This window comes from Elgaria multicarinata, chromosome 22, assembly GCF_023053635.1.
Source record: "Elgaria multicarinata webbii isolate HBS135686 ecotype San Diego chromosome 22, rElgMul1.1.pri, whole genome shotgun sequence".
Lineage (NCBI taxonomy): Eukaryota > Metazoa > Chordata > Lepidosauria > Squamata > Anguidae > Elgaria > Elgaria multicarinata.
The window spans coordinates 12939272-12960323 of NC_086192.1; the positions used below are offsets into that span (position 1 = coordinate 12939272).

Genomic DNA, 21052 nt, shown 5'->3' on the forward strand with positions numbered 1-21052 from the left:
CAGCTGTCAGTCTGCTCTGACAGTTTGCAAGATTCGGATTTGGATTCGGAATTCCGAAGCATGGCCGTTTTGTGGGCAATTCACCATTTTCTGCACAGCCCTAGTGTGAAGAGAGAAAATGTATGAATTCCTGGTGAAAAGGAGCAAGAGAGAAGGAAGGTGTAGTTTACGTGAAGCGTGTTGTGTTTAAGTGCAGCCCAATCTAAAGAGGAATGTATAGCTTAGTTAACTTTGCCTTTCTATTCTCTAAATGCCACTCAGTCGAAAGCAAAGGGTTGGTCCATCACTCGCCCAAATGACACAGCGTCACTTGCAGGCGTAGCCCATTATTGCCATGGAGATGACCACGCTGACCTCTGATTGGCTGCAATGCATGCTGGGAGCAGTAGGGACTTTTTTCTCTCTTCACACGAGGGCTGTGCAGAAAATGGCGGATTGCATGCAAAATAGCCGCCATGCTTCAGGATTCCGAATCTTGCACAGCCCCTAAATAGGTCAGAACCTGAGTCCCTCATGATGTTTTTGACTAGAATACCCATCATCCCTGACATTGGCCATGCAGTCTAGGGCTGATAGGCCTCCAAAACATCTGGTCCAGGTGGACGAAGGCTGGTATAGACAGTAACAGATTAGGCGGACTGATGTTCTGACTTTGGTATAAGGAACTTTTGGATGTTCAAACATTGGAGGCACTGGAGGAAGATTGTATGTATTTACTTGAAAGATTTATACCCTACTTTCCAACTGCTGTCCGTAAAGCGGTTCACGATATTATAAAATGGCTTCATTAAATGGATGCAGGGGTGCCACCACTGAGAGAGCCCTGTTAAGTTCTGATCAAGCTGTCACCAAAGAGTGACCCTTCCTTTCCATGGCTGTTCCCTAAAAAGGTACGATCTTTGTGATGTGGGCATAGTGTTTGTTTTTAACATGGTCTTTTTTGTCAACCCCTCCTTCCTACAGAACTGCCACAGTGTGGAAAACCCTGTTTCCTTTCTGGGGCGAAGAGTATGAAGTCCACCTGCCCCCCAACTTCCACTGTGTGTCCTTCTATGTGATGGACGAAGATGCGCTAAGGTACAAGTTCATTTCCTGTGAACCTTCCTCCTTTGGATGCTCATCTCCTTCTGTTTTTCCCCCACCCACATATATGCCTAGCAGCACTCAGTTTCTCAAGATGTAGCCACAACCTATCTAGCTGCACAAAACAGGAATATTAACACTTCCTTTTGTGGAAGGTCCTTGTGTGTACCGTGAAAGACAGAGAGCTTCTTCCGACAGGGGGAAAACACGTTCCCTTTATTTATTTATTTATTTATTTATTTATTGCATTTCTATACCGCCCAATAGCAGAAGCTCTCTGGGCAGTTTACAAAATTAAGACAATTCAAAACAAAATAGTATAAAATACAATGTAAAAGCACAACCAAAGTAAGCACAACCCTTACCTTGGCTCTGCTTCCTGCTTCTCTTTCGCATTTGCCACGCGCTGTAATTACATGAGGAAGAGGACAGCGCCCACGTGGCTTGTACAGCTCAATGCAGTTGAATGGGACAGTGCCCTCTAGTGGGCATATTATAGGGCAACTTTGCCTGCGCACGGCAGGAAAACCTGACAAATATCGATACATCCCGGAAGAGTCGGGTTTTCCGAGGTTTATTTTTTAGCGTTAAAACCGGGAAATGGAACGGGAGACGCGCAGGAGGCCGATGGTGGCATCAGAATGTCCCGCAAATATCCGTGAGTGGCCAGCAACAAGCGTGCTATAAAATACTTGTTTAAAGAAGCTCAGAGAGCAAAGCCAGTCTTGCGTTATGGGCTGTTTCGGATGTCGGTATTTTACTACACCCGTAACGCCTCCCCCCCCCAAAAAAAATCAATATTGCACACTTCCACCACATGTGAAAATAAGTCCCTATCTCATTGCAAGCCCTCTGGCAAGTTGGTTTTCCTTTGCTGTATACATATGACTTAACGTCAAAAGTGCCTTGCACTGTCGAAGACGTGTTTTTATCTAGCTTTGTGTTTTTGCTTTTCTTCTTCAGCCGAGATGACGTAATTGGGAAAGTCTGCATCACCCAAAGCCTGTTAGCTGAGTATCCCAAAGGTGAGATTAGCCCCTCACTCGGGAGAGATTTTAAGTGAGTAAATGGATCAGATGTGAAAATGGGGAGATTTCCCTCTTTTAAACCAGCATCTGTGAGCTGCTGTTATTTCCAGGAACCTAAAATCATTGAAAGTGGAATTCTAATAGCTGGATTGAGTCTTCTTCCTTACTAGACCCAGATCCGTACAAGTTAGGAGTCAATTACTTATGTATATTTCTTCACGTGCATCGTTGTTAAGACTTAAAAGAGAAATCTGAACCACAGGTGGAAAGAAGCAAACAGAACCAGTAAGGGCTCCCAGTCTTTTTACTGTGTGATCCGCTCTGTGTGTGTGGCTTTTTTTTTTTAATTGTTGCTGATTTTGTTTGCTTTTCTCTTCAGGTCGTATTTCTATCTTACGTTGGACTGTGATCTTGTGTAAGCTGCCTTGTGTACTTTTGTGAAGAAAGGCAGGCTGTAAAAAGTGAATAAAATAAATAAATCATTGTCTAATACTTAATTCTTGCCAGGGAAGGCTAGTGGCTCCTATGCAGGGCTGGTGCTGCCATAGAGGCAGCTCAGGCGGCAGCCTAGAGCGTCAAGGTAAGGGGGGCACCGAATGGCGCGCCCGGAAGCCGCTCTCCCACAGCGGCTCTGAGAGGGTGGCTTCCGAGCGCACCGTTCCAAAGCCGCTCACCTGCCCCCCACCTCAGTGTCCTGGCTTCAAAGCCAGGAGTGGCTTCTGGCCAGGTGCTGGCTTTGAAGCCAGGATGCTGGGGTGGGGGAGTGGGGGGGCGGCTTTGGAACGGCGCACCTGGCTGGAAGCTGCTCTGGGAGAGTGGCTTCCGGGCGCGCCTTTCTGAAGCCAGCCATCCCCCCACCCCAGCGTCCTGGCTTTGCTTCGGCTGGGCAGGCGAGATGGTGCCCCACTCCCAGGTACGCTGGGGGTGGGTGGGTGAAAGCAGCTCACCTGCCTAGGGCGCAAAATAGTCTGGCACCAGCTTCTATGTCAGTGATGATGTGAATCCACTCTGGATTTAAGTCAGAACTCTAAAGGAGATGCCCACGGTGCTGAACCAAGTGTGGGCGTGGGGTTCAGCACCTTGGAGAGCTATAAAATTATATGGCTATATGGCTTGAGTCCAGGTTATCTGAAAGACCGTATCCTCCCTTATGAGCCTGCCCGTGCTTTGAGATCTTCAAGGGAAGGCCTTCTTTCAGTCCCACCATCTTCACAGGCGCGCTTGGTGGGAACACGGGACAGGGACTTCTCGGTGGCTGCTCCAGTGCTCTGGAACTCTCTTCCCGGGGCTCCCTCCTTGATGGGCTTTCGGAAGCAGGCGAAAACTTGTTTGTTCTGACAGGCCTTTGGAGAATAATCTGGGCTATTTTTTTTTTGTACGTTTCTTTTCCTAGGTTTAAAATGTATATGTTTTAAATTTTGTAAGGCCACCTTGAGGCCCAGTATTGGGCAAAAGGCGGGTTACAAATAATAATAATAATAATAATAATAATAATAATAATAATAATAATAATAATAATAATAGAATTCTGACTGAAACCCAGAGCGGGTTCACAGCCACACCGACATCAGAGCCACCAGCCTCCACTGAGTCTTGCCTGAGAACCAATTCCCCACCACTTCCCACTTTGGAGGGAATCTCCCCCCAACATCAACCCACTCCCGGCCCACTAGCCAAGGCCGTGCCACTTCTCCTTTTCATTCTTGCCGCATTCATCACTATGACTTCAATGTCATCCATCGTTTCCAAAGACTACTTTTAGCCATATGAAGAGTGCCTCTAGCACAGCCTTCCTCAACCTGGGGCACTCCAGATGTGTTGGACTGCATCTCCCAGAATGCCCCAGCCAGCTGGCTGGGGCATTCTGGGATTTGTAGTCTAACTCATCTGGAGCGCCCCACGTTGAAGAAGGCTGCGTCTAGCACATAATACAGTAGCCTGAGCCATGCAATGGGTCCTCTGCTGTCGATCGCCTTCATTGCTCAAAAACCCAAATCAAAACGAAGTGTGCCGGCGATCTGCAGAGATGCAAATATTCCTGATTTGCGTAATTTATTCCAGGCACAGACTATAGGAGCTGAGATGGGGTGGGGACGTGAAAGAGATTCCCAACGGAATCCCCAGTTCACTTTTTTTATGCAGAATTCCAGATCCAACTGTCGTCCCTCCCATCAATTCTTATAGGTCCAGCATTCTCTGTATTTCAGCATGGATTTGGGTCAGACCATATCACTGGTTTGGGAGGCAGGGGCAGCAAAGAAGCTTCTCCCCTGCGACGTGTTCCTTTGTCCTTCTCTGGCTGCCAGGAGCAAAGAGAGGACGTGCGTTGCTTACTCAAGGACCAGGGGGCTGTGTTTGAGGCACAGTGACTCATCCTTGAGGTGTGTGAGTGTGTGTTGGGTGAGTGAGTGGGATTGTTTCTGAGTAATCTCTCCCCTTCTCTGCTAGAATCATAGAATAGTAGAGTCGGAAGGGGCCTATAAGGCCATCGAGTCCAACGCCCTGCTCAATGTAGGAATCCACCTTAAAGCATCCCTGACAGATGGCTGCCCAGCTGCCTCTTGAATGCCTCTAGGGTGGGAGAGCCCACAACCTGCCTAGGTCACTGGTTCCATTGTTGTACTGCTCTAACAGTCAGGAAGTTTTTCCTGATGTTCAGCCGGAATCTGGCTTCCTGGAACTTGAGCCCCTTATTCCGTGTCCTGCACTCTGGGAGGATCGAGAAGAGATCCCGGCCCTCCTCTGTGTGACAACGTTTTCAGTATTTGAAGAGTGCTATCATGTCTCCCCTCAATCTTCTCTTCTCCAGGCTCAACATGCCCAGTTCTTTCAGTCTCTCTTCATAGGGCTTTGTTTCCAGACCCCTGATCATTCTGGCTGCCCTCCTCTGAACACGCTCCAGAGGATGACGGGTTGTCTTTATGCGTTGCTTGTGCCCCTCCCAGAGTTGTGTAGCTGCTCGCAGTTGGAAACAGGATGCCAGCCTGGGTGGAACTTAGTGCTGGTCCACCTGCAGGGCTCTTTTTCTGGGTGCTGCAGCCGCTGCCTCCTCCGACGCATGTAAGAAGAACCAGGCCGCACACAATTTTAAGATATCGTGGGGGCTCTGAGTGATTAGTACCTAATCACTCAGAGCCCCAGCAATATCTTAAAACCATCCGCAGCCTGGTTCTTCTTACATGTGGCAGCGATGGCAGCAGGTAAGGCCCAGGGCTACGCAGCTCCAAGGCGCCCTGAAGCTTCGGAGGCAATCAGCTTTGGCTGAGCCAGAACCGCCTCGGAACCGAAGCGAGGCAGGCCGAATCAGCCCGCGCTTCGGCTCAGATTCGGGGCCTCGACCCGAGGCGGTGCACAGCCCCAGTTTCAATAAATATTTATTTACTTATTTATTTGCAGTATTATTTTTTACCCTGTTCTTCAGACAAAAAAGGGCTCCCAGAGCTGCTTACAAAAACCACTAAGACAATCCAGCCCCTCAGGCTTACAATCTAAAAGACGTGACACAAAAGGAAAAGCGATTGGGAAGGAGAAGGAAAAAAAAAAAACCCCAGACACTGGAATGTCTAGAGACAGCGGGGCCCATTTGCTGCTGATAGAGCTTAGGGCTCTGTTTCATAATGAGTCGGAATAAAATGTCAGGAAATTGTTTGAACGTCTTCTTCGTGCTTGACCTTTTCGCTGTCCCTGCAGCGTAGGCCAGCCTCGTTCTGGTATTGAAAATCTCACTCTTTCTCCCTGTTTCTCTTCTCAGGTTACAGCGGCTGGCTGAACCTCACCGAAATTGACCCGGATGAGGAAGTTCAGGGGGAAATCCATCTCCAGATCGAGATTGTTGGCAGCGGGGCTTCGAGGAAGCTGCGTTGCACCGTGTTTGATGCCAGGTAAGACCTGACTGTGGGAGAGATGGAGGGTGACGCTGCAACGAGACAACTTTGGAAGGATTTTAGCAGTTCTGGAAGGAAGGGCAGAGAACACCTGGAGAAATGCGATGGGGCCAAAAAGGATGCAGAAAGTGAAGTGAAACGGGTTCAGCTTCCCCCAATCAGATGTTTTGGACTTCTGTTCCCATCATCCCCAGTGGTCAGGAATGGAGTTGCAGTCCAAAACATCAGGAGGGTACCAGGTTCAAGAAAGCTGAGGTTAGTTGATCTTTAAGACTCTGGCCTTTTCTACACGAGGCTGTTAATCCCCTGTATCTACTTCCAGTTACATTGCAGAATTCAGATCTGAGCACTACGCGAGGGGTGTGTGTGCCTTTCCTGTTTTTTCACCACATAACCTCTAGGTGGCACTGTGGTGTAACAGAACTGAGCAAACATATAAAAGGAAATCGTGCTTTCTTTTGACATCAGAAATAACGCCCCGTTTTCCCTTCTCTAAAAAAACCCCTCTCAGAAAGTGCTGTTTACAAACAAGCAGAAATTTTTGTTACAATGTCGTCTAAAGAACCTGTAAAACCGTGAGTAGGGAATGACGAGTGCAAAACAAATGTCTCGTCTAGAAAAGCTCGCTGTAGCATTCTTTAAGAAGCACCCTGCTGATCAGGCCAGACATTCATCTAGCCCAGTGTCCTGTCTCCAACAGTGGTCAGACAGATACTTCCGGGAAAGATGCTTTTGAGACATGAAAGTGACTCAATTTGGCAATTTGGAGGTAGACTTTCACTGAACATGGAGGTTCTCTGCTATTTAAGTCTCTGCTATTTGCTTTTGAAGAATTGTCTCCTATATCAGCTCTCCCTGCCTAGAGGCTGTGGGCAGTGGTTTAACATTTAGAGGACTCCAGGATGGGGAAGTCTATTCCGTACCTTTTGTGGGTGGGTATAAAATTTAATTCAGATTATGTATCTGTCTTCAACATCTTCAGTTATGAATACTGTGCGGCTTAGGGATCTTGAGAGAGAAAACGTGAGCGGGGGTGTGGTGAATGCGAGAAGTTGAATTCCACAAGTTTAACATTTAACATCGCTGCCTTAAATGTCATCCACAAGAGTTTAGAATTTAAGCTTTTTGTTTAAAAACAAAATCTCTCCAAGACAACCGATGAAAAAGCTATTTTTAAAAAGGGGGTTGGGGGGAATGCTGGCGTCCTGCCTGTTTCATAATTAGTGTAATATTTCATCTCAAGCCTGTAGCTCCTTAAAGATCGGGAGCCTGTAGGAGTATTCTGTTTTCTTTTTCATCCATGTTCCTTCCATCCAGGAAGTCAAGGCGGTGTACATACAGCGTTCTGTCCAAGCACTGACCAAACCAAACTTCATCAAAGTTTATTTATTTAATTTATTTATATACCGCCGCATAGCCGAAGCTCTCTGGGCGGTTTACAAAAGTTAAACACAGTGAACGTTAAAAAAATATACGAAATTTAAAACCATCAAAAATATAAGAAGCAACAGTATAAAACAACTGTATCCATTTAAACAACAATTCTGGGATCCATTAAAACAAAACAACTTGTTAAATGCTGTTAAATGCCTGGGAGAAGAGAAAAGTCTTGACCTGGTGCGGAAAAGATAACAATGTTGGTGCCAGGCGAGCCTTGTCGGGAAGATCATTCCAGAATTGGGGGGCCACCACTGAGAAGGCCCTCTCCCTTGTTGCCATCCTCTGAGCTTCCCTCGGAGTAGGCACTCCAAGGAGGACCTTAGATGTTGAGCGCAGTGTAGGGGTAGGTTTGTGTCGGGAGAGGTGTTCCATCAGGTATTGTGGTTCCGAGCCGTGTAAGGCTTTATAGGTTAAAACCATCACCTTGAATTGGGCTCGGAAACATATAGGCAGCCAATGCAAGCGGGCCAGAGCCGGTCTTATATGCTCAAACCTTCTGGTTCCGGTCATCAATCTGGCCGCTACCTTTTGCACAAGCTGCAGCTTCCGAACTGTCTTCAAAGGCTGCCCCACGTAGAGGGCATTGCAGTAATCTAACTTGGAGGTTACCAGAGCATGGACAACTGAAGCTAGGTTATCCCTGTCCAGATAGGGGTGTAGCTGGGCCACCAAACGGAGTTGGTAGAAGGCCCTCTGTGCCACCGAGGCCACCTGGGCCTCATGGGACAGAAATGGTTCTAGGAGAACCCCCAAGCTACGAACCTGCTCCTTCAGGGGGAGGGCAACCCCACCCAGAACCGGTTGGACATCCACCTCTTTTGCCTTCTGGGATCAAACGGTAGTGGTCTGTTTGCCATTTTAATTGATTTTAAAAGAAGCTTGTCAGTTGCTCTTCACTTAGAACTTGCACAGAGTCACCTGAACCAAGACGCCGGGCGGGTTGAACGGCTGAGGATTGGTGCAAAGTCTTCCTCTCCCAGTTTCCCTTGTTCCGGGCCTTTCGCTTCTAACCAGCCCTTGAAGATCGAGCAAGCCGTTCGTTCAGGGAACATCCTGACCCTGTCCTGCCTTTCCCTCTCCAATTACATGTGCTCTTAATCACAGGGGGATTGGTTGACGGCAAGGAAGGAACTGTGCCGTACCTTTAAAAGAAGATGCTAAATGGCTTGAGAACAAAGAAACAGCCGTGCTGGGTCAGATCGACCACTGGTCGCGCATATCAGTTATGATCGTTTGCCCCGTGCAGCGCTTTTCAGTGTCCGAAGCGCTTTGCGTAAATTATTGTACTGTTGAGCTGGTAATCACGGAGCGGCGGAGAGTTGAGCCGCAAATTATAGAATCATAGAATAGCAGAGTTGGAAGGGGCCTACAAGGCCATCGAGTCCAACCCCCTGCTCAATGCAGGAATCCACCCTACAGCATCCCTGACAGATGGTTGTCCAGCTGCCTCTTGAAGGCCTCTAGTGTGGGAGAGCCCACAACCTCCCTAGGTAACTGATTCCGTTGTCATACTGCTCTAACAGTCAGGAAGTTTTTCCTGATGTCCAGCCGGAATCTGGCTTCTTTTAACTTCAGCCCGTTATTCCATGTCCTGCACTCTGGGATGACCGAGAAGAGATCCTGGTCCTCCTCTGTGCGACAACCTTTTAAGTCCTTGAAGAGAGCTATCACGTCTCCCCTCAGCCTTCTCTTCTCCAGGCTAAACATGCCCAGTTGTTTCAGTCTCTCCTCATAGGGCTTTGTTTCCAGACCCCTGATCATCCCGGTTGCCCTCCTCTGAAATGCTCCAGCTTGTCTGCGTCCTTCTTGAATTGTGGAGTCCAGAACTGGTCACAATATTCTAGATGAGGCCTAACCAGGGCCGTCCAGACGATCCAGGGTGTAACTTGCATGTGACCTCGTCCCTTGCAAAGGTTCGGGTGACATGAGTCAGAGACGCGTTACAAGGCAACGCACTTTTTGTAATTTCCTTCCTTTCCTGTCTCTTGGTATCCACCAAGTCTCTGCAGGAAATAACCACCCCATATCCTTTCATTACAATAAAACCCCAACCCACAATTGAAGAAAATAACGTTGATGCGAAAAGCAATCGCTCTGGTTAGCGAGTTTCTGTTTGAATACCGAAGAGGGCACCCCTGTGGGGTTGGGAAACGAGAGAGCAGGGGAGGAAAATATTCGAGGAGGGTTTTTTTTTAAGAAAAAAACCATCCGTTTGATGGAAGTGAAAAATGACCGTGTGCGTAGCTTTTGAGAAGCGGTTTTGGGGCCAAGGGGCAGACGACTTGACGGAGGTTGTGACGCCATGTGACGTTTGGAGAAGATACAGCGTTTTTCATTCTCGGTTTGCACCCTTTCTTCTGAGACTTTGGTCCTAAAAATACCCACCCTTTTGCTCATTCTCAGCATTGATAGAGTCTCGCTGCTTCTTGGGTTTGAACTTTTGTTTTGTAAAGCGGCGTTGCTGTTGGGGAAATGGGCTTAGAACAGCAGGAGAGACAAAGAAATGGAGCAATGAAGTTCCGTTTGCGTGCTCTTGTGGGAGAGTTTCTAGTGGTGGTGGTGGGATTCACCTTGTTAAAAACTGCAAATTACGATGGAGGACAGTAGGCTGCGACCCTATCAGGTCTGGGATGTGGAGTGGGGGGACAGACCAGAACACCTCTTCAACCTGTAGAGAGAGAGGAAAGATGTAAAATAATCAAAATAGTATTAAACAAACTAACACATATGAGTTTGTTTGTGGCCACTTGAGCCTCCAGCGACAGAGGTGGATCTAAGAGTACCCCCAAACTACAAACCTGATCTTTCAGAGGCAGTGCAACCCCATCCAGAACAGGCAGTGAGCCTGTCTCCTGGACTCGGGAACCGCTCACCCACAGGGCTTCCGTCTCACCAGGATTCAGTTTCAGTTTATTGGCTCTCATCGAGCCAAGTTTCAGTCACAATCAGTTAAAACTCCGTATCTTGGATACCTTATTTATTTATTTATTATTGCATTTATATCCTGCCTTTTTTTCCTCCAAGGCGGCATACATAATCCTCCTCCTCCTCCATTTTTTCCTCACAACAACCACCCTGTGAGGTAGGCTGGGCTGAGAGCCTGTGACTGGCCCAAAGTCACCCAATGGGTTTCCATGGCTGAGTGGCAACTAGAACCCGGATCTCCCAGCTCCCAGTCCAATGCTTTAGCCACTACACCACACTACCTCCTTTAAGGTTTTGATTGAAACTCGGAGCCGATTCACCACCCCACTGACGTTGGCACCCCCAGCCTCCGCCACGTTAAGGTTGAGCGAAACAAGCTCGTCACCAAACAGTAGGGTGACCCTATGAAAAGGAGGACCGGGCTCCTGTGTCTTTAACAGTTGCATTGAAAAGGGAATTTCAGCAGGTGTCATTCGTATATATGGAGAACCTGGTGAAATTCCCTCTTCGTCACAACAGTTAAAGCTGCCCTCTTTTAAATCTGGTCACTCTAGTATAGCTCCTGCAGCTTTAACTGTTGTGATGAAGAAGGAATTTCACCAGCTTCCCCATATATACAAATGACATCTGCTGAAATTCCCATTTCTACGCAACTGTTAAAGATACAGGAGCCCGGTCCTCCTTTCCATAGGGTCACCCTACCAAACAGCGAAAACTGAACTCAGACCCATGTTCGTTTTGATGAAAGAAATTTGGCCTGGGATGTTTGGTCAGCCGTTATCTTAACAACAGCTGTGGCTTCAATTGAGCGGTACGACCTGTTCCTGCTGGCATTGTGTCCCCTTGAAGGTCCAGGTGTGACATTCTGGGAAGAGGGATTTATTCCTAGACCTAGTGCTGACCCTGGATGCTCAGCTGACATCGATCGCTAGAGCAGCTTTGACCAGTTCAGTCTGGTTCGCCAGCTGCAGCCTTGCATAGAGAAACTGGACGTGACCTCAATTACCTGCAGTATTCTTTACCTGCGGGCCAGCTTGTGAAGAGGTCAGAAAGTGCAGGTGTGTACAAAATGTAGCTGCCAGGATGAGGGTTAGTGAGCAGCAATCCAATCTTGTGCTGACTGTATTAGTTACCTATTCGTTGCCAGGCTCGGTTTAAAGCTGTAGAGTCACTTCTAACGGTAAATTCGGGGAGTCAGTGATTAGAAGTTACACAGAATGTAGGCATTGGGGGGGGGGAAGAGGGTGGTGTACCATACTCAGGGGAGTACTGAGATTGGCAGACCCACATTTTTTTAAAACAACAGGGCCAGGATCTCTTCTCGATCCTCCCAGAGTGCAGGACACGGAATAACGGGCTCAAGTTAAAGGAAGCCAGATTCCGGCTGGACATCAGGAAAAACTTCCTGACTGTTAGAGCAGTACGACAATGGAATCAGTGACCTAGGGAGGTGGTGGGCTCTCCCACACTAGAGGCATTCAAGAGGCAGCTGAAAAGCCCTCTGTCAGGGATGCTTTAGGGTGGATTCCTGCATTGAGCAGGGGGTTGGACTAGATGGCCTTGTAGGCCCCTTCCAACTCTGCTATTCTATGATTCTATGAACAACCCAAAGGGGCACAAAGTAAACCCCCAAACAACGGCATTATGTTGAATACGGCTGTGCAGAGAACTCCCAGGCCTGCTTTAGCTTCCGAATTGGCCTTATTCCACCTTGGCCCTCTTCGGACCTGATCCAATGCGGAAATGGCCCTTTACGGCCGCCGTTGTTTGCAACAGTAGATCTACGACAATATAGAGCCCCCATCTTCCTTGAAAATGGAGGCTCTCGGGCAGGATGGGCGGGTGCCGGGTGCGGGTGGATCAGGTAAGTCGCAGCAGATTGGCAAGCAGGGAGCAGCAGGACCCATCATCCTGGATCATGCCAAAGTGCTTCAGACCTGATCCAACCGGCTTTGGACCGCTTTGGCCTGCTCCAGATCTGGACTGAAGTGGTCCGAATCAGCCTGCTTCGTTTCGGGATTTGGAACCGAAGCGGTGCACAGCCCTAATTTTGAGTGTTTGTTAGAGAACACTCTAACACAGTGTTCCCAAATCTGGGGGAAATTAAAAAAAAGAAAAATACTTTGTTGCTAGTAACAATTCAAAGTGCTGGTTATGACCTATAAAGCCTATATCTGAAAGGCCGTATTCTCCCCTTTGAGCCTGCCCGTGCTTTAAGATCTTCTGGAGAAGCCCTTCTTTCAGTCCCACCTTCTTCACAGGCGCGCTTGGTGGGAACACGGGACAGGGCCTTCTCGGTGGCTGCTCCGGTGCTCCGGAACTCTCTTCCCGGGGAAGCTAGGCTGGCTCTCTCCTTGATGGGCTTTCAGAAGCAGGCAAAACCTTTTTTGTTCCAGCAGGCCTTTGGAGAATAATCTGGTCCTCCATCTATGTTAATGACCTAATTTTGTCGTGTATTTTAAACATTTATGTTTTAATATTGGTGGGGGTTTTTTGGACGTTTCTTTTCCTCGGTTTTACAATGTATGTTTTAAACTTTGCAAGGCCACCTTGAAGCCCAGTATTGGGCAAAAGGCAGGATACTACTACTACTACTACTACTAATAATAATAATAATAATAATAATAATAATAATAATGTCCCTGCCAGGTAGCCTAGGGCTAGCTGAGAGAGAAGGCTGGTTTTGTAGCTCAGCATGAAGCTGAGTGATTCCCGGATCCATCACACCGCACTGATTCTTGCTCGCATGCCAAGGGACATAATCCTTCATCCTCCTCTCTCTTCCCCCCTCCACCCCGCAGGGATTTGGCTCGAAAAGATCGAAACGGAGCCTCCGATCCCTTTGTGAGAGTCCGATATAATGGCAAGACTCAGGAAACTTCGGTGAGTCCAGGTTTGGGGAAGAAGATTTGAGGCGGGGGGCGCAAGGCATTTATTTATTCATTTATTCCATTTATATCCCGCCTATATACAAAATATCCTAGGCAGGATATAACTTTAGGTCACACATGACGCCTACCCACTAGCTTGGGCCCTCCTTGTTTTACGGTCCTATTTACAGGGCCCAATACATTTTGCAGTCAAGGCAAAGAACAAGATAGCGGCTCCCGCCCATTCCATGTTCAAAAGTTGATTGGACTGGCAGTTGAATCTTTCTTCAGCACTGGTGACGGGACGGCACCTTTTACCTCACCTGAAGGCAGCGTGCTAGTTTAGGGCGCCCAGGGCACAGTCCTTGTTGCCACCTCCCAGAATCTGCTGCCTGAGGCCACTGCTACACGCTGCCTGAGAGAAGGGCCGGCCCTGCGTTAGGTAGCATTGGCTTCTGAGAATCTGGAGGTCTTTTGGCTTTGCTCTCCCTCCAGGTGATAAAAAAATCTTGCTACCCAAGATGGAACGAGACTTTTGAGTTTGACTTGGACGAGTCGGCCGTGGAGAAGACCTGCATCGTCGAAGTGTGGGACTGGGATCTTGTCAGCAGGAACGACTTTCTGGGAAAGGTGAGCGGCCCGAAGGAGGCAGATGTAACATGTTCATTGTGAAGTGCAATTGCGGTGTTGAAAGACCGGTAGCATTATCTCTCTGTCCTGTTTGCATTTATTAATTTATTTTATTACATTTATATACCACCCCTTGATGCCCAGCATTGAGCAAAAAGCGGGATACAAATAATAATAATAATAATAATAATAATAATAATAATAATAATAATAATAGCCAAAGCTCTCTGGGCGGTTTACAACAGTTAAAAATAGTAACCATTAAAAAGTATACAAAATTTAAAAACTATCAGAAACATAAAAACAACAGTATAAAAACGACAGTATCCATTTAAAAACAACAATTCTGGGGTCCATTAAAAACAAACTTAACGTTGTTAAATGCTGTTAAAATGCCTGGGAGAAGAGAAAAGTCTTGACTTGGCGCCGAAAAGATAACAATGTTGGCGCCAGGCGAGCCTCGTTGGGGAGATCATTCCAGAATTGGGGGGCCACCACTGAAAAGGCCCTCTTCCTTGTTGCCATCCTCTGAGCTTCCCTCGGAGGAGGACCTTCGATGTTGAGCGCAGTGTACAGGTAGGTTCATGTCGGGAGAGGCGTTCCGTCAGGTATGGTGGTCCCAAGCCGTGTAAGGCTTTATAGGTTAAAACCAGCACCTTGAATTGGGCTCGGAAACATATAGGCAGCCAATGCAAGCGGGCCGGAATCGGTGTTATACGCTCAGACCTCCCTGCACCAGCTATCAATCTGGCCGCCGCATTTTGCACAAGCTGCAGCTTCCGAACCGTCTTCAAAGGCTGCCCCACGTAGAGGGCATTGCAGTAGTCTAATTTGGAGGTTACCAGAGCACGGACGACTGAAGCTAGGTTATCCCTGTATTTATTGAGAAACCCCAACTTTAAGCAGGGAGTGGGGTGTGTGTGTGGTAATAACCCGCGGTATTTCAAAATACACAAGATTGAAGATGAAAACATCAACATTTTATCTTCTGGATTTTTAAAGCGCCGTAAAAAGCAGAAGGACAAGAGATGATCCATAAAACAGAAAAGATACGGTAAAGTCAAGAGTAGCGTTCAAAACCAAAAGCATCGTTTAGTTTAAAAACAGACAAATAATGGGCAAATAGAAAAGGTTTTAACCTGGAGCCTAAAATATCAAAAGAGTTGGTGCCAGGTTAATATTGGTGGAGATGCAGTACTATAATCACCTTTGCATGATGCAACTTCTCCCAACCTTCCAGATGTCTTGGACTAAACCTCATTCAACACATCTGGAGGAACCAGCTTGGGGAAGGCTGGTAGAATGAATTTTAGGTTGTGCCTGCAGGCACCGGCCGTCTTATCCTTTAACCCCCCTACAGTGCTTAGACCATATTAGGTGCTTTATAAGAAACCAGGGTGCCAACACGAAAAAGGCCTACTCCCTGCTCATCACAACCCACCTCTGATGTTGGGAGCACTTGGAGAAGGACACCTGATGTAAACTTTGAAGACCGAGCAATTCTTCGCATGGGGGCAGGAATCTGCCTTATACCGTTGGTCCGTTCAGCTCCATATGGTTTGCAGTGGAGGCTGGTGGCTCCGATAACAGTGGGGCGGCAAATCTGCTCCGGGTTTCAATCAGAACGCTAAAGGAGTTATCCAAGCACCTTGGATAGCGCCTTTGAAATTCGGACCGGTTCTTTTCCAGTGGGCTGTGTCGACAGCGCCACGTTGGTGCCGCATCCCCCCAAAACTCCACGCATTCGCTCCCCCGGTGTTGCGCTGGGTAATCCTCGCACCAAGGAGCGAGCGTGGGGTTCATAGCCCTCCCTCCCTGGCTTTACCCCCCTGTAAAACACAAAAGACTCCTCCTCAAAAGGTAAAATTTCCTGCCCAACCCCCTCCCGTTCCCGGGGCCAATAGGAGGTCAGCTTCCACCCGGGAACATCCCCCAGAGCAGCCCCGAACGAAGCCAGACCAGCAGAAGAGCCGAGCTGACTTCGCTCTGGCTGGGAAGTCCTCAACATTTCAGCTGCGCGTCTTCGCTTCTTTGCCCCAGGTTGGCTTTGAATCTGTGGCTGCGTCGTGTAACCGACACAGCACGGATTCGGAGCCACCCTGGGGCAAAGACGACGTCGAAGCGGGGCTTGAATCCGTGACCTCCTGCATGGAAAGCACGTGCTCTCCTTCCCTAATAGGTATGAACTCCTTTTGAAGGGTCGGGTAATGCTGCAACAACCAACGTCAGTGGAACGTTCTGGAAGCAACTTTCCAGAGCTAGGGTTCAGTAACTTTTCCCATCACCTGTTACGTGATCCTTTTTTAAATTGGAGCTTCTGGGGGCTTGCTTCATGTGGGAGAAAGCACCCATCTCTCTCTTTCTACCCTCTCTCCCCTTTCTCTCTCTCTTTCTCCCCTCTCTCCCCCTTTCTCTCTCTCCCCCTCTCTCCCTTTCTCTCTTTCTCCCCTCCCCTTTCTGTCTCTCTCTCCCTCTCTCTCTCTTTCCCCCCTCTCTCTCCCCTTTCTCTCTCTCTCTCTCTCCCCCTCTCTCCCTTTCTCTCTCCCCTCCCCTTTCTGTCTCTCTTTCCCCCCTCTCTCTCCTCCTCCCCCTCTCTCCCTTTCTCTCTCTCTCCCCTCCCCCTTTCTGTCTCTCTCCCTCTCTCTCTCTTTCCCCCCTCTCCCCCTCTCTCTCCCCCTTTCCCCCTCTCCCCCTTTCTCTCTCTCTCTCTTCCCCTTCTCCCTCTCTCCCCCTTTCTCTCTCTCTCTTCGCCCTCTCTTCCCCTTTTTCTCTCTGTCTCTCTCCCCCTCTCCCCCCTCTCTCTCCCCCTCTCTTTCTCCCCCTTTCTCTCCCTCTCTTTTGCAGGTGGTGTTCAATGTGCAAGGGCTGGAGACTGTTCAGCGAGAGGAAGGGTGGTTTTTGCTGCGGCCGGACAACTCTAAACCAAGACTGGACGAGTGAGTCTCTGTCCGTTAAAGGGGAGGGCACCTGATTGCCAAAGGAGAAATTATTATTATTATTATTATTATTATTATTATTATTATTATTATTATTATTATTATTATTTCTTACCCGCCTCCAGGCAGCTGCTCATAGTGCTAGCATGATTTCCATAACATAGGAAGCTGTACCAGGTCAGGCTGATGCATCTAGCACAGTGTCTATTATTTCTTTAAAGCATTTTTACCCCATTCTTCAGCCCCAAAAGGGCACCCAAGAGCAGCTTACAAATATCAGCAGAAAGGCAAGTCCCTGCTGTCAGGCTTATGATCTAAATTCTAAAAGACATGTAATACAAGCAAAGGGGAATGAGAGGGGAGAAAAACAAGTTCAGGCAGCAGTTTTTAAAGTTACAGTTTTTCTCATGACCAGCTGAGAGGGAAATAAGTGATGGTTGAGGAGAGCCAAAGGCAGCTGGTCTCTCAGCATAGGCTGGGGAGAGCCAAAGGCAGCCAGTCTCTCAGCAGAGGCTGGGGAGAGCCAAAGGCAGCTGGTCTCTCAGCAGAGGTTGGGGAGAGCCAAAGGCAGCCGGTCTCTCAGCAGAGGCTGGGGAGAGCCAAAGGCAGCCGGTCTCTCAGCAGAGGCTGGGGAGAGCCAAAGGCATCTCCAGGTTGCCTTATATTGGGATGCTGATGATGGAGTGAGACCAGCTGCATTGGGCTGCAGCTAGCTTCTGTCTGCTCACCTGAAAGTCCCCTCCCCAAACACTCTCTGTTCAGCCTTCCTCCTCTATCCCAAATGGAGGTGATCCGAGTCACAACACTGTGGCTGAGTTCGGATGACACCCTAATCAACTGTGTGTGTTTGTGTGTGTGTGTGTGTGTGTAATAGGAACAGAATGGGAAACAACCATTGATGGGTGTGTCGCCCGAACTCAGCCTGTCTTTCCTCCCATTTCAGAGGCAACTTGGGCTCCTTACACCTCCAGGTGCAACTTCGGGATGAGATGGTCCTTCCATCCATACACTACCAGCCTCTGGTCCAGCTGTTGTGCCAGGAAGTTCAAGCAGGCGCACAGGTGAGATCCACCCGTCCTTCTTGTCCCAGTCGGATGGAGCGGTTTGAGTACTAGGTCAGGACTGGGAGGACCTCTCCCCATTCACCTTGGTCTGCTAGTCACTCTCTCGTAGCCTAACCTGCCTCACAGGGTTGTTGTGAGGATAAACACCTTTGAAGAGAAGGTGGAGTATAAATGTAATAAATATTTGACTACATAGAGAATGGACCCCCTAATTTCGCGTAAATGTGCGCGCACACAAAACCTATTAGATTTGCATGAAAGGTCTCCTCTTTCTGTGGTTCTATGTTCACTACAATCCCCATAGAACTTGTTTCCTCAGCTTTACTCCCTTTCCTCGTCCCTTGACAGGAAGGGAAAGTGCATTTAATAACCCTGATTGATGAAACAACGACCGCGGAATACAGACAGGAAGTTGCCGTCAATCTCGTCAAGCTCTTCCTGGGTCAAGGGTTAGCCAAAGAGTTCTTGGACCTCCTCTTCAAGCTAGAATTGGATAAAACTGGTAAGGACTCAGGGCACAATGGGCACAAAAACAGATAAATGGGAGGCTAAGAGAGAGGGGGGGCAGTGTGGTGTAGTGGAATCAGTGACCTAGGGAGGTTGTGGGCTCTCCCACACTAGAGGCCTTCAAGAGGCAGCTGGACAACCATCTGACAGGGATGCTTTAAGTGGGATTCCTGCGTTGAGCAGGGGGTTGGACTCCATGACCTTGTAGGTCCCTTCCAACTCTACTACTCTAGGATTCTGTGATTCTACAGAGCACGACTTAGAGGCAGTGAGAGGGGTTAAAATCGAATGCAATTTCCCCCCTTATTTCAGTGGCTTCTTAACAAGCCTTTCGTGAAATGAGAACAAAAATTGCACTGCCCCCAAAATACCGTGGTCGAGCCCCTAATTGCAAGCGGCTTCTTCTGTTTCAGATGAGCCAAACACTTTGTTTCGGAGCAACTCCTTGGCCTCTAAGTCGACGGAGTCATTTCTCAAGGTATCTGATGGGTTTGTGCCTTCCTGGGGGGATTGTCTCTATACGCCCCTGTGAACCACGCAGTGGCTGCACAGTGGCGCTGCGTCGTTTATAGGACGCAGCCGCCAACGCACAGCCACGTCGGATGTTTGCCACCTGGGTCACGACTCTTGACCCTGCTCTGTGTAAAATGGACGAAATCCCTCTGATGATGCCTCCCACCCTCTCTCGCCCTTCCCCAAATCTCTCCATCCATAGGTGGCGGGAATGCAATACCTCCATCGGGTCCTTGGACCGACAGTCAACCGGGTGTTCGAAGAGAAGCGATACGTCGAATTGGATCCCAGCAAAGTGGAGACCAAAGACGTAGGGTAAGAAGTAGGAAGGAGCGTCGTTCCTATCACGGCTATGGGAGTCCTCGTCATTGGGAACAACCTGCGCCGGCCGGCCTGTAAACCGCCCGGAGAGCTTCAGCTATGGGGCGGGATGTAAATAATAATAATTAATAAACCAGAGCAGTGTAGAGTCGCTCTTAGAAAAATCAGAATTTGGTCCTGCAGCGATCTGCATTCTATGACGAGAAGTAGCTGGGGGTAGCGGCTTGCATAAATTATGCAAATTTCAATGGGCTTTGCATATTTTTGCATAACATATTTTACATCCGTTTGTCAAGGAAATGTGGAGAGCCTTGAAGCTCCTCTCCTGAATCTGGTTTGCTCACTTTTTACAGGAGCACCTGCAGCCCTCTAACTATAATTTCCATCATCCCTGACCTTTTCCCATGCTGGCTGGGCCTGATGGAAGTTGGAGTCCTTCTGGCTCTTTTCTGATTTGTTCTGGTTTAACAACAATGACAACATTGTAGTGTCATCCTGTCCCGTGTGGGTTGGCAAAGCATTACATCCTGTTCAGTGTGGATTGGCAAAGCATTACATCCCGTTCAGTGTGGATTGGCAAAGCATTACATCCCGTTCAGTGTGGGTTGGCAAAGGATTATATCCCGTTCAATGTGGGTTGGCAAAGGATTACATCCTGTTCAGTGTGGGTTGGCAAAGGATTACATCCCGTTCAGTGTGGATTGGCAAAGCATTACATCCCGTTCAGTGTGGATTGGCAATGCGCTATTGAGATTTTCCTAGACTATTTTGTCTTCTAATTAATAGGTTCCTCCTTGCAGCTTCTGCCCTTATTTCTTACTGTTCAGCATGGCGGTGGCATTACTGATGAATTGACCCATAATTGCCACTTCATTAGTCTCTTCCTATTCTCCCAGTCTTGGAGGTAGGAGAGCTTTAATTACCGATTTCACCACATTCTTTTTCTTCTCTTTAGTCTTTTTAAACTGCAGAATAATGGCAGGCAGAGACTTAGGGATGCGTGACATAAGTCTGCACAGAAACATTGCTACTGCTAAGATCTGGGTAAAATCACCTCGTTCCATTTCAGACTGTTCCATTTTACCCGCTTTGTCCCAAGTGCAATACGCTCCCATCCCAGATACGTGTGGCCAGACGGCCGCTTTTCATTGATCAAGGACAGGTCTACGTTTGTACTCAGAGGCATCATGTGTTCTGAGAGCCAAGCTCAGGTTTAACTCCCGCTTACAGCTTTTGCGAAAGAGACCGGACGGAGGTGATTGGCGTGAAAAGACGTGCCAATGGGTGACCGGGAAATAAACGGGTGGGTTTTCTTCTGCTGCTTCCTGGGCCAGGTGCTCCAGCCTCCACCGGATCCAAAGTGAAAGTGACGTGATCCAGCAGAGTGCCCAGTTGCTTCGCTCCTACCTCACGGACCTGCTCGCCGCCATCGCCAGATCCATCAAGGCGTGTCCTGCCATCATCCGCGCCACCTTTCAGCAGCTTTTCAAGCGAGTCGGGGAGCGATTCCCCGAAGAGAGAGACCAGGTCAGTCCAGCAACACCCTTCTAAGCCCTGTCCTGGATTCTTCTTGAGGCCTCCCCCTGCCCCCGGCCCAGCTGGGGAAGTCCAAAGAGACCCAATTTCCTTTTTGTTCACCGTTTAGATGAGAGTTTAGATTAACAAGGGAGCCTCGTGTGGCGCAGAGTGGTAAAGCAGCAGTTTCTGCAGCCGAAACTCTCCCCACGGCCTGAGTTCGATCCCAGCGGAAGCTGGTTTCAGGCAGCCGGCTCGGGTTGGCTCAGCCTTCCGTCCTCCCGAGGTCGGTAAAATGAGTACCCAGTTAGCTGGGGGAAAGATAATCACGGCTGG

At 48.5% G+C, this 21052-nt stretch overlaps 1 protein-coding gene across 1 annotated transcript in view; it reads left to right on the forward strand.

The window, feature by feature from the left end:
• Positions 1–21052, forward strand: part of LOC134412657 (ras GTPase-activating protein 4-like) — a 46534-nt gene that overhangs the window by 15229 nt on the left and 10253 nt on the right. Inside the window, exons 3-13 of the mRNA XM_063146616.1 lie at positions 964–1077; positions 2047–2108; positions 5863–5992; positions 13162–13243; positions 13726–13860; positions 16705–16796; positions 17740–17857; positions 18209–18362; positions 18781–18845; positions 19083–19195; positions 20536–20728. Coding sequence (XP_063002686.1) covers positions 964–1077; positions 2047–2108; positions 5863–5992; positions 13162–13243; positions 13726–13860; positions 16705–16796; positions 17740–17857; positions 18209–18362; positions 18781–18845; positions 19083–19195; positions 20536–20728 — 1258 coding nt within the window. The remainder of the gene's footprint in view (positions 1–963; positions 1078–2046; positions 2109–5862; positions 5993–13161; positions 13244–13725; positions 13861–16704; positions 16797–17739; positions 17858–18208; positions 18363–18780; positions 18846–19082; positions 19196–20535; positions 20729–21052) is intronic.